Genomic DNA, 12,755 nt, shown 5'->3' on the forward strand with positions numbered 1-12,755 from the left:
GTCCATCTCGTTGGCTTATTAGTGTAAGATATTGCATATTTTTGCCACAAAAAGACAATATTCTTACCTAATACAATTTAAAGCCCAGACCGGAAGTGCTCCCTTCGAACTCGGCGGAAGTCCCGCCCACGAGCATCCGGTTCGTCCTTTTTATTCTTTTTTTACTAAAAGAACGGACCAATAAAAACATTTTTACAAAAGCGAACTTACCTCAGTTTCGCTAAAACCCTTGCACAACCATCCACACCAACGAATAAAACATTTGTACAAGATGTCGGACTATTACGACGAGGACGAGGGTTGGCTTCCGGTGAGGTCCGGGCGGAAGCGCAGACGGCAGCGTCGAGCTGCGCAACTAGAGAGGCTCACCAGGGATGATGACCATTACGACGACCGCGATGATCATTATCCTCAACGGTTCCACCAGCAGCCCCAGAGAACATATGCTGAGGTGGCGCGGGGAGACCAGCGTTCCCACTTTGAACGACAGCCTCGCCCCTACTCGCGGACACGCCGCCATTGGGAGGGCGCACACCAGGAGGAGCACCACAGCGCCCCCCAGCGGAACCTATGGAGCAATGCACGCTCCACTCAACACAGCAGGGACATTGTGCATCAGAGATATTATCCTCAGACACATTTTATGCCTGAACAGTATCCCCAAAGGCGTCCCCGCAATCCTCCCCGTCCTCAAACACATTATAGGCCTGAACATTATCCACAAAGGCGTCCCCGCACTCCTCCACGTCCTCAAACACAATTTAGGCCTGAACATTTTATGCCTGAATACCCACAAAGGCGTCCCCGCAGGGCTCCCCGTCCTCAAACACATTTTGTGCCTGAACATTTAATGCCTGAACATTACCCACAAAGGCGTCCCCGCAATCATGCCCGTCCCAAGCAGACACGCAATCAGCGTCAGGACGCTTTTAGGAGGAATGTACCCCCCAATAACTTCACAACAGACATAGAGGGGAATTTAAAAGCCAAGTGTTGTTATAATATCATTAAAATCACACACCATTGGAATAATGTCACAAAAGACACTTTTCCACAGGCAATATTAAAAATGGAACAGACGCTTTCCACCATGATTAGACCGGCGGTGACCAGCCCTGAGACGGAAGCATTCATCAAAGAAAATGCCCAAAATTGGGCACACACAACGGTCGTCATTTTAAGAGAACACTATGAAAAAACTTTACACCAGGAAATGGACAAATTAACCAAATTTATTGGTGAGGACTGGAGACCCGCTTTCCAGCTGGCCTCCACATGGACCAGGAAGCATCTGGGACGCAGACTGATGGGAGACACTCTCCGGCAGGCCGAGACTCGGATTGTCAGGGCTTTTGACGACCTCCCTGTCAACACTGAGGTGCCACACCCGGTCCGCTCCTCGCCACCCCGGCCCGCCGCCCTGGTATCGGTGGCCACCGCCACAGATCCTGTCGGCGCAGATAGGACTCCTGGCGTGGTACGGGCAGGGAGCCCTCCAGTGCAGACCGTCACCCGTGCATCGGTGGCCACCAGCACCGACGCCCCCCGCTCAGACTGGTCTCCGGAGGTGGATCGAGCAGCGGTCCCTCCATTGCGGATGGCCCCGATCTTCCTCCCCCGCCGTCCGCCGGCTCCTGCAGCCAGGGAACCACCTAGGGAGCAGAGGGAGAAACGCCGCCCTGTGGACGACACCACACGGGAGACTCCTCCGACCCAGTCTCCTCCCACACGCCGCAGGGCACTTCCGCCCGGATCACCTGCAAGACAGGATCCCACCGTCGTGGTACACAGAGCGGACATAACACAGAAGGATACCCCCACCCAGACCGAGGACGACAGTGACTCACCACAGGGGTCCGCAGTCTCCGTGGCTCCGCTCCTGGATCTTCGGGACGAGGAGCAGGATCGCTTGGAGCATTCGCCGATGATGTCCCCACACAACTCTTCCACGTCCTCCGACGGGTCCCAACTCAGCCATGAGACGGAAGAGGGGACCACATCACAGAGTGAACATTCGCCACGGGAGCCCACATCTCCCGGGGCCCCGCTCGTGGAATACCCGGACTCACCTCAGCGGGGACAGGACCGTGGGGGGCTCCATGTTATTCCTCCTCCCCCTTCCCCTCTCTGCTCGCCTCCCGATCGGGTCCCTCATCTCCCTGGGTCGCCGGGGGAGGCGACGGGTAAGTGGCCTTCTGTCCCAGGCACTTCTTTTGTCCCAGGCACTCCACAACACCTGTCGGATTCAGAGGGTACCGATTCAGAGGAGGAATGCCCTTATGGCCCTCCCCGTAAGCCCACTAGACACGACAATTCAAATAGAAAATTGTCAGATTGGAAGTTGTCGGTCAGCGAGAGGCTCTTGATGATCGGCGACTCCAATCTGAGTCGCATACCAACCTTCGAGGTGAACGACCTACAAATAGACAGTTACCCGGGGGCCACCTTCCGCCACGCGGAGGCCATCCTAGCTAGGGCCACAGCCGCGAGAGACATGGTGCTGGACCAGGTGGATGTGTTGGTACTAGCCTTTGGGATCAACAACCGTGAACAGAAGGTTAAGGAGACTACTATTAAGCAGCTCCAAGGGGCACTCAGGGCAGCCAGGAACACCTTCCCACGTGCCCGGGTGCTAATCCCCCTGATTAATTATTCAGCCTCTCTGCCCGCGGAGCAGAAAACCAACCTCGGGAGTCTGAATAGTTACATCAGGAACCATTATGATCACATCCCGGCCCTCAACAGCCAGGCATTTGATACCCAACCTGACCTGATCCATTGGACTCGGGACACAGCCGAGCTAATGCTCGTGCACTGGCTTACTTATTTAAACTGGGAATCCCCATAATCCCGAACACTCGGGGGGGCAATAAGAACGTGATAAATTTGGCCCATAATTTCACGCCGACCCCTTCACAAATCTCCCTCCTCAACAAGGGCCTCAACTTTATTCCTTCTACCAATCTCAGTAGTGACTGGCATCATCAACTTCAATTTGACCTCCAGCGCTACCATAGACGTGTCAAACTGGCCCTGTATTATGAGAAACAAGAGACTCTCAGACCCACACCATTCACAGCCCGCTCCGGCTGGGAGCCCTCACCTGGACTTTTGCCTCCGGAGTTCCAGGCGATGGTCCAGGCCGATGGGCTCACATTGTCCGGCTCGGGCTGCGCACCTGCGGTCACCCCCAATTTGACACGCGAAGAAGTGGAGGCCCTTTATAGTCTGAAAAGAAACAAACACATTGTGATCAAACCAGCTGACAAGGGGAGCGCTGTTGTCATTTTTGACAGATCGCAATATATATGGGAGGGTTCTCGACAGTTGGGTGATATGACCTATTATAAACCCCTGCCGGAACCAATTTATCCCCAAACCATCCCCATGGTAGAAAAGATTCTCGACAATCTTCTACTTAAAAAATTTATCAATTTGAAACAAAAAAGGTATCTCCTGGGGGAACCGGACCCTCGCTCCCGCAGGTTTTATATGCTCCCCAAAATTCACAAGGAGCCAGACAAGTGGAGTAAGCCCCACGAGATCCCTCCGGGCCGACCCATTGTGTCTGACTGCGGCAGCGAGACGTACAGAACGGCAGAGTACATCGACCATTTTTTAACGCCCCTCTCCGTTCGACACGACAGCTACCTCAGGGATACTTATGATTTCATTGATAAAATCAAGAATGTGCACATTCCCCCAGATGCCATCTTATTTACCATTGACATTGACAGCCTGTATACAAACATTGACATCAGTGAGGGTGTCCAGGCTGTCAAAAATGTCTTCCACAGGTACCGTGACGTCAGCAGGCCTGAAAAGGAGCTCTTGCAGCTCCTTGAAATTAATTTGAGGAGAAACGATTTTGAGTTCGATGGTCGTTTCTACCTCCAGATTAAGGGCACTGCTATGGGCAAGAAATTCGCGCCGGCTTATGCCAACATTTTTATGGCAGAGTGGGAGACCTCGGCCTTGGCCTCTTGCCCAAAACGTCCTCTCCACTACTTCCGGTACCTTGATGACATATGGGGCGTCTGGACTCATTCCGGTGAGGAGTTCGGCATATTTTTGAACGCGCTGAACACTCACAATAAAAACATTACCATCAAGTCGACCACGAGCATCACATCCGTCGACTTTTTGGATACCACGACATTCAAGGGTCCGAATTTTGATAAAACGCAACATTTGGACATTAAGGTGTTCTTCAAGGGGACCGACACCCATGCGCTCCTTTACAAAAGCAGCTTCCACCCCAAGCACACCTTTGCGGGGCTGGTGAAATCCCAATTACTTAGGTTTCATCGTATCTGCACCAGGCGGGAGGACTTCCTGGTGGCCTCGAAGGCCCTCTTCTCTGCCCTGAAGAGGAGGGGCTACTCCAGGTCCTTCCTCAGACGGCAGTTGAGGGTCTTCCTGGACCCGAAGGGACCTCCCCCTGGGACAGACGTGATCCCCTTGATCACCACCTACTCTCCCGCGGCCGTACGGGTCGTTAGAAAGGTCAAAAACAACTTCCGGACCTTTTTGGAGAGTAGTGGGAGGCTGCCGGAGCATTATGTGGTGCCGGCCTACCGGAAGAATTCTAACTTGAGTGATCTGTTGGTCAGGGCCAGGGTCAGCTCATTGAGAGACCCGCCCTCCACTCGGAGGGACACCCTTGTCCGCCGCGCGCAATGGTTGGTGAACCCCCACAACCGCAAGGTTTTCCAGCCGTTGTGCCGTGGCGGCCGACACACCCAGAATTGTGTATATGTGATTCGGTGTCAACGATGTGGCGAGATGTACGTGGGCGAGACGGGCAAAACCATAGCTAGGAGATTCGCCCAACACAAGTACAACATCGTTAGACACAAAAATACCGACACTCACCTGGTCCAGCACTTTGTCCGACACGGTTGGTCTTCCGTCCGGGTGACTGTCCTCGAGATGAACCCCAGATGGAGCCTCGCCCAACGTCACAGGGCGGAGCTCCTCTGGATCGTAAAGTTGGGCACCAGATATCCGGGGGGCCTAAACGAGATGTGAGTGTTAGCCGGTTGGATTGTCGAAGGACAGCGCACATTCCCTCTGTACTTCCCCTCTTTATTTTCCTTATATCCCCCCAACCCCCCCTCTTCCCTAACCCTAACCCTAACCCTAACCCCAATCCTAACCCTAACCCTAACCCCAATCCTAACCCTAACCCTAACCCCAATCCTAACCCTAACCCTAACCCCAATCCTAACCCTAACCCTAACCCTAACCCTAACCCTAACCCCAAACCTAACCAGCCAGTGCCTCCAATCCTAGCCGGCTCTCGCTCTCCCCTTCGGTGCCTCCTGAACCTGACACCTGTGGACACAGGAACAAGTTCAATACAAACGTCAACAATATTTACCTGAAAAGAATATCAACATAACACATCAACAATACTTACCTGAAAACAATTTCAACACAACACGTCAACAATACTTACCTGAAAACAATCCCAACACAACACATCAACAATACTCATCTGAAAATAATTTCAACACAACATATCCACAATATTTACCTGGGGATGGTGTAAGACACACATACACACATCCAAACCTATATATGGGAGACAACAGGGACATCCTCTGCTCCCTCCTTGTTCGTTTCTGAAGCCCTAGATCACAATTCAGGGTGTTTTCAGCATTATTTGCATAATTCACTCATCTAATTTCATTAGCGCTTATATCTACATAAATCATATTTTTGTGCCTTAGCAGCCTGGGAATTCAGAGGGTCACTGTGTTTGTTATCGTTTTGCACCTTTTATTTTGGCAAAAAAAGTTCTATTTTGAAGGCCAATGTTGTGCATGACGGGGACCCCACCCCCCTAATTTTAATGTTTGTTGTTATTGGCACTTGTTTCCCGCAAATTATCTTTGTTGGACCAATAGATTGGTGGCACACAAGAGACTACTTGTGCTTAGCTACCCTTCCTCACGAGTCATGCCTGATGAAGGTTTTCAACCGAAACGTTGCAGCAATTTGACTCGTTTTATGTAAATATACCTTTTCTCAACTTTATTATTTTCTTCAACACATCGTTCTATTTTTGGACTATTTGTTTACCTGCTGTGCCCAGCTGGACTGAGCACCACGTGAGGCGCCGTTCTGACAACTCACTGTTTGTTCGGTAAATAAACCGTCTATTTTTTCAAATACAATTTACATTTATATTTCTAGTCCATCTCGTTGGCTTATTAGTGTAAGATATTGCATATTTTTGCCACAAAAAGACAATATTCTTACCTAATACAATTTAAAGCCCAGACCGGAAGTGCTCCCTTCGAACTCGGCGGAAGTCCCGCCCACGAGCATCCGGTTCGTCCTTTTTATTCTTTTTTTACTAAAAGAACGGACCAATAAAAACATTTTTACAAAAGCGAACTTACCTCAGTTTCGCTAAAACCCTTGCACAACCATCCACACCAACGAATAAAACATTTGTACAAGATGTCGGACTATTACGACGAGGACGAGGGTTGGCTTCCGGTGAGGTCCGGGCGGAAGCGCAGACGGCAGCGTCGAGCTGCGCAACTAGAGAGGCTCACCAGGGATGATGACCATTACGACGACCGCGATGATCATTATCCTCAACGGTTCCACCAGCAGCCCCAGAGAACATATGCTGAGGTGGCGCGGGGAGACCAGCGTTCCCACTTTGAACGACAGCCTCGCCCCTACTCGCGGACACGCCGCCATTGGGAGGGCGCACACCAGGAGGAGCACCACAGCGCCCCCCAGCGGAACCTATGGAGCAATGCACGCTCCACTCAACACAGCAGGGACATTGTGCATCAGAGATATTATCCTCAGACACATTTTATGCCTGAACAGTATCCCCAAAGGCGTCCCCGCAATCCTCCCCGTCCTCAAACACATTATAGGCCTGAACATTATCCACAAAGGCGTCCCCGCACTCCTCCACGTCCTCAAACACAATTTAGGCCTGAACATTTTATGCCTGAATACCCACAAAGGCGTCCCCGCAGGGCTCCCCGTCCTCAAACACATTTTGTGCCTGAACATTTAATGCCTGAACATTACCCACAAAGGCGTCCCCGCAATCATGCCCGTCCCAAGCAGACACGCAATCAGCGTCAGGACGCTTTTAGGAGGAATGTACCCCCCAATAACTTCACAACAGACATAGAGGGGAATTTAAAAGCCAAGTGTTGTTATAATATCATTAAAATCACACACCATTGGAATAATGTCACAAAAGACACTTTTCCACAGGCAATATTAAAAATGGAACAGACGCTTTCCACCATGATTAGACCGGCGGTGACCAGCCCTGAGACGGAAGCATTCATCAAAGAAAATGCCCAAAATTGGGCACACACAACGGTCGTCATTTTAAGAGAACACTATGAAAAAAGTTTACACCAGGAAATGGACAAATTAACCAAATTTATTGGTGAGGACTGGAGACCCGCTTTCCAGCTGGCCTCCACATGGACCAGGAAGCATCTGGGACGCAGACTGATGGGAGACACTCTCCGGCAGGCCGAGACTCGGATTGTCAGGGCTTTTGACGACCTCCCTGTCAACACTGAGGTGCCACACCCGGTCCGCTCCTCGCCACCCCGGCCCGCCGCCCTGGTATCGGTGGCCACCGCCACAGATCCTGTCGGCGCAGATAGGACTCCTGGCGTGGTACGGGCAGGGAGCCCTCCAGTGCAGACCGTCACCCGTGCATCGGTGGCCACCAGCACCGACGCCCCCCGCTCAGACTGGTCTCCGGAGGTGGATCGAGCAGCGGTCCCTCCATTGCGGATGGCCCCGATCTTCCTCCCCCGCCGTCCGCCGGCTCCTGCAGCCAGGGAACCACCTAGGGAGCAGAGGGAGAAACGCCGCCCTGTGGACGACACCACACGGGAGACTCCTCCGACCCAGTCTCCTCCCACACGCCGCAGGGCACTTCCGCCCGGATCACCTGCAAGACAGGATCCCACCGTCGTGGTACACAGAGCGGACATAACACAGAAGGATACCCCCACCCAGACCGAGGACGACAGTGACTCACCACAGGGGTCCGCAGTCTCCGTGGCTCCGCTCCTGGATCTTCGGGACGAGGAGCAGGATCGCTTGGAGCATTCGCCGATGATGTCCCCACACAACTCTTCCACGTCCTCCGACGGGTCCCAACTCAGCCATGAGACGGAAGAGGGGACCACATCACAGAGTGAACATTCGCCACGGGAGCCCACATCTCCCGGGGCCCCGCTCGTGGAATACCCGGACTCACCTCAGCGGGGACAGGACCGTGGGGGGCTCCATGTTATTCCTCCTCCCCCTTCCCCTCTCTGCTCGCCTCCCGATCGGGTCCCTCATCTCCCTGGGTCGCCGGGGGAGGCGACGGGTAAGTGGCCTTCTGTCCCAGGCACTTCTTTTGTCCCAGGCACTCCACAACACCTGTCGGATTCAGAGGGTACCGATTCAGAGGAGGAATGCCCTTATGGCCCTCCCCGTAAGCCCACTAGACACGACAATTCAAATAGAAAATTGTCAGATTGGAAGTTGTCGGTCAGCGAGAGGCTCTTGATGATCGGCGACTCCAATCTGAGTCGCATACCAACCTTCGAGGTGAACGACCTACAAATAGACAGTTACCCGGGGGCCACCTTCCGCCACGCGGAGGCCATCCTAGCTAGGGCCACAGCCGCGAGAGACATGGTGCTGGACCAGGTGGATGTGTTGGTACTAGCCTTTGGGATCAACAACCGTGAACAGAAGGTTAAGGAGACTACTATTAAGCAGCTCCAAGGGGCACTCAGGGCAGCCAGGAACACCTTCCCACGTGCCCGGGTGCTAATCCCCCTGATTAATTATTCAGCCTCTCTGCCCGCGGAGCAGAAAACCAACCTCGGGAGTCTGAATAGTTACATCAGGAACCATTATGATCACATCCCGGCCCTCAACAGCCAGGCATTTGATACCCAACCTGACCTGATCCATTGGACTCGGGACACAGCCGAGCTAATGCTCGTGCACTGGCTTACTTATTTAAACTGGGAATCCCCATAATCCCGAACACTCGGGGGGGCAATAAGAACGTGATAAATTTGGCCCATAATTTCACGCCGACCCCTTCACAAATCTCCCTCCTCAACAAGGGCCTCAACTTTATTCCTTCTACCAATCTCAGTAGTGACTGGCATCATCAACTTCAATTTGACCTCCAGCGCTACCATAGACGTGTCAAACTGGCCCTGTATTATGAGAAACAAGAGACTCTCAGACCCACACCATTCACAGCCCGCTCCGGCTGGGAGCCCTCACCTGGACTTTTGCCTCCGGAGTTCCAGGCGATGGTCCAGGCCGATGGGCTCACATTGTCCGGCTCGGGCTGCGCACCTGCGGTCACCCCCAATTTGACACGCGAAGAAGTGGAGGCCCTTTATAGTCTGAAAAGAAACAAACACATTGTGATCAAACCAGCTGACAAGGGGAGCGCTGTTGTCATTTTTGACAGATCGCAATATATATGGGAGGGTTCTCGACAGTTGGGTGATATGACCTATTATAAACCCCTGCCGGAACCAATTTATCCCCAAACCATCCCCATGGTAGAAAAGATTCTCGACAATCTTCTACTTAAAAAATTTATCAATTTGAAACAAAAAAGGTATCTCCTGGGGGAACCGGACCCTCGCTCCCGCAGGTTTTATATGCTCCCCAAAATTCACAAGGAGCCAGACAAGTGGAGTAAGCCCCACGAGATCCCTCCGGGCCGACCCATTGTGTCTGACTGCGGCAGCGAGACGTACAGAACGGCAGAGTACATCGACCATTTTTTAACGCCCCTCTCCGTTCGACACGACAGCTACCTCAGGGATACTTATGATTTCATTGATAAAATCAAGAATGTGCACATTCCCCCAGATGCCATCTTATTTACCATTGACATTGACAGCCTGTATACAAACATTGACATCAGTGAGGGTGTCCAGGCTGTCAAAAATGTCTTCCACAGGTACCGTGACGTCAGCAGGCCTGAAAAGGAGCTCTTGCAGCTCCTTGAAATTAATTTGAGGAGAAACGATTTTGAGTTCGATGGTCGTTTCTACCTCCAGATTAAGGGCACTGCTATGGGCAAGAAATTCGCGCCGGCTTATGCCAACATTTTTATGGCAGAGTGGGAGACCTCGGCCTTGGCCTCTTGCCCAAAACGTCCTCTCCACTACTTCCGGTACCTTGATGACATATGGGGCGTCTGGACTCATTCCGGTGAGGAGTTCGGCATATTTTTGAACGCGCTGAACACTCACAATAAAAACATTACCATCAAGTCGACCACGAGCATCACATCCGTCGACTTTTTGGATACCACGACATTCAAGGGTCCGAATTTTGATAAAACGCAACATTTGGACATTAAGGTGTTCTTCAAGGGGACCGACACCCATGCGCTCCTTTACAAAAGCAGCTTCCACCCCAAGCACACCTTTGCGGGGCTGGTGAAATCCCAATTACTTAGGTTTCATCGTATCTGCACCAGGCGGGAGGACTTCCTGGTGGCCTCGAAGGCCCTCTTCTCTGCCCTGAAGAGGAGGGGCTACTCCAGGTCCTTCCTCAGACGGCAGTTGAGGGTCTTCCTGGACCCGAAGGGACCTCCCCCTGGGACAGACGTGATCCCCTTGATCACCACCTACTCTCCCGCGGCCGTACGGGTCGTTAGAAAGGTCAAAAACAACTTCCGGACCTTTTTGGAGAGTAGTGGGAGGCTGCCGGAGCATTATGTGGTGCCGGCCTACCGGAAGAATTCTAACTTGAGTGATCTGTTGGTCAGGGCCAGGGTCAGCTCATTGAGAGACCCGCCCTCCACTCGGAGGGACACCCTTGTCCGCCGCGCGCAATGGTTGGTGAACCCCCACAACCGCAAGGTTTTCCAGCCGTTGTGCCGTGGCGGCCGACACACCCAGAATTGTGTATATGTGATTCGGTGTCAACGATGTGGCGAGATGTACGTGGGCGAGACGGGCAATACCATAGCTAGGAGATTCGCCCAACACAAGTACAACATCGTTAGACACAAAAATACCGACACTCACCTGGTCCAGCACTTTGTCCGACACGGTTGGTCTTCCGTCCGGGTGACTGTCCTCGAGATGAACCCCAGATGGAGCCTCGCCCAACGTCACAGGGCGGAGCTCCTCTGGATCGTAAAGTTGGGCACCAGATATCCGGGGGGCCTAAACGAGATGTGAGTGTTAGCCGGTTGGATTGTCGAAGGACAGCGCACATTCCCTCTGTACTTCCCCTCTTTATTTTCCTTATATCCCCCCAACCCCCCCTCTTCCCTAACCCTAACCCTAACCCTAACCCCAATCCTAACCCTAACCCTAACCCCAATCCTAACCCTAACCCTAACCCCAATCCTAACCCTAACCCTAACCCCAATCCTAACCCTAACCCTAACCCTAACCCTAACCCTAACCCCAAACCTAACCAGCCAGTGCCTCCAATCCTAGCCGGCTCTCGCTCTCCCCTTCGGTGCCTCCTGAACCTGACACCTGTGGACACAGGAACAAGTTCAATACAAACGTCAACAATATTTACCTGAAAAGAATATCAACATAACACATCAACAATACTTACCTGAAAACAATTTCAACACAACACGTCAACAATACTTACCTGAAAACAATCCCAACACAACACATCAACAATACTCATCTGAAAATAATTTCAACACAACATATCCACAATATTTACCTGGGGATGGTGTAAGACACACATACACACATCCAAACCTATATATGGGAGACAACAGGGACATCCTCTGCTCCCTCCTTGTTCGTTTCTGAAGCCCTAGATCACAATTCAGGGTGTTTTCAGCATTATTTGCATAATTCACTCATCTAATTTCATTAGCGCTTATATCTACATAAATCATATTTTTGTGCCTTAGCAGCCTGGGAATTCAGAGGGTCACTGTGTTTGTTATCGTTTTGCACCTTTTATTTTGGCAAAAAAAGTTCTATTTTGAAGGCCAATGTTGTGCATGACGGGGACCCCACCCCCCTAATTTTAATGTTTGTTGTTATTGGCACTTGTTTCCCGCAAATTATCTTTGTTGGACCAATAGATTGGTGGCACACAAGAGACTACTTGTGCTTAGCTACCCTTCCTCACGAGTCATGCCTGATGAAGGTTTTCAACCGAAACGTTGCAGCAATTTGACTCGTTTTATGTAAATATACCTTTTCTCAACTTTATTATTTTCTTCAACACATCGTTCTATTTTTGGACTATTTGTTTACCTGCTGTGCCCAGCTGGACTGAGCACCACGTGAGGCGCCGTTCTGACAACTCACTGTTTGTTCGGTAAATAAACCGTCTATTTTTTCAAATACAATTTACATTTATATTTCTAGTCCATCTCGTTGGCTTATTAGTGTAAGATATTGCATATTTTTGCCACAAAAAGACAATATTCTTACCTAATACAATTTAAAGCCCAGACCGGAAGTGCTCCCTTCGAACTCGGCGGAAGTCCCGCCCACGAGCATCCGGTTCGTCCTTTTTATTCTTTTTTTACTAAAAGAACGGACCAATAAAAACATTTTTACAAAAGCGAACTTACCTCAGTTTCGCTAAAACCCTTGCACAACCATCCACACCAACGAATAAAACATTTGTACAAGATGTCGGACTATTACGACGAGGACGAGGGTTGGCTTCCGGTGAGGTCCGGGCGGAAGCGCAGACGGCAGCGTCGAGCTGCGCAA

The 12,755-nt window shown here is 51.4% G+C and overlaps 2 protein-coding genes across 2 annotated transcripts; both read right to left on the reverse strand.

Annotated features, from left to right (window-relative positions):
• Positions 1-369: 369 nt before the first annotated feature.
• LOC140677524 (uncharacterized) lies at positions 370-2,135 on the reverse strand (the record flags this gene model as incomplete). The annotated part of the gene is made up of 6 exons (XM_072912199.1): positions 2,070-2,135; positions 1,848-1,969; positions 1,206-1,757; positions 866-954; positions 648-749; positions 370-568 (listed from the first exon to the last, which is right to left on the reverse strand). Coding segments are annotated over exons 1-6 (1,096 nt in total), but the record flags the coding sequence as incomplete, so codon positions are not given.
• A 4,420-nt stretch (positions 2,136-6,555) lies between these two features.
• Positions 6,556-8,335, reverse strand: LOC140677525 (uncharacterized). The gene is made up of 6 exons (XM_072912200.1): positions 8,270-8,335; positions 8,048-8,169; positions 7,406-7,957; positions 7,066-7,154; positions 6,848-6,949; positions 6,556-6,768 (listed from the first exon to the last, which is right to left on the reverse strand). Exons 1-6 carry the CDS (start codon positions 8,299-8,301, stop codon positions 6,556-6,558), a joined length of 1,110 nt encoding a protein of 369 aa, XP_072768301.1. The 5' UTR covers positions 8,302-8,335.
• Between the last annotated feature and the right edge of the window lie 4,420 nt (positions 8,336-12,755).

Source organism: Nerophis lumbriciformis, linkage group LG34 (genome assembly GCF_033978685.3).
Source record: "Nerophis lumbriciformis linkage group LG34, RoL_Nlum_v2.1, whole genome shotgun sequence".
NCBI classification, from domain to species: Eukaryota; Metazoa; Chordata; class Actinopteri; order Syngnathiformes; family Syngnathidae; genus Nerophis; species Nerophis lumbriciformis.

What these genes read in the sequence shown, in the direction of transcription:
- LOC140677525 (XM_072912200.1), bottom strand. Translation starts at nt 8,301, where the DNA reads ATGGAGCCCCCCACGGTCCTGTCCCCGCTGAG. An exon ending in GGAGACTGCGGACCCCTGTG is followed by an intron (nt 7,958 to 8,047) that starts GTGAGTCACTGT and finishes CCTGTCTTGCAG; the next exon opens with GTGATCCGGGCGGAAGTGCC. An exon ending in TAATTTGTCCATTTCCTGGT is followed by an intron (nt 7,155 to 7,405) that starts GTAAACTTTTTT and finishes TCTGTTGTGAAG; the next exon opens with TTATTGGGGGGTACATTCCT.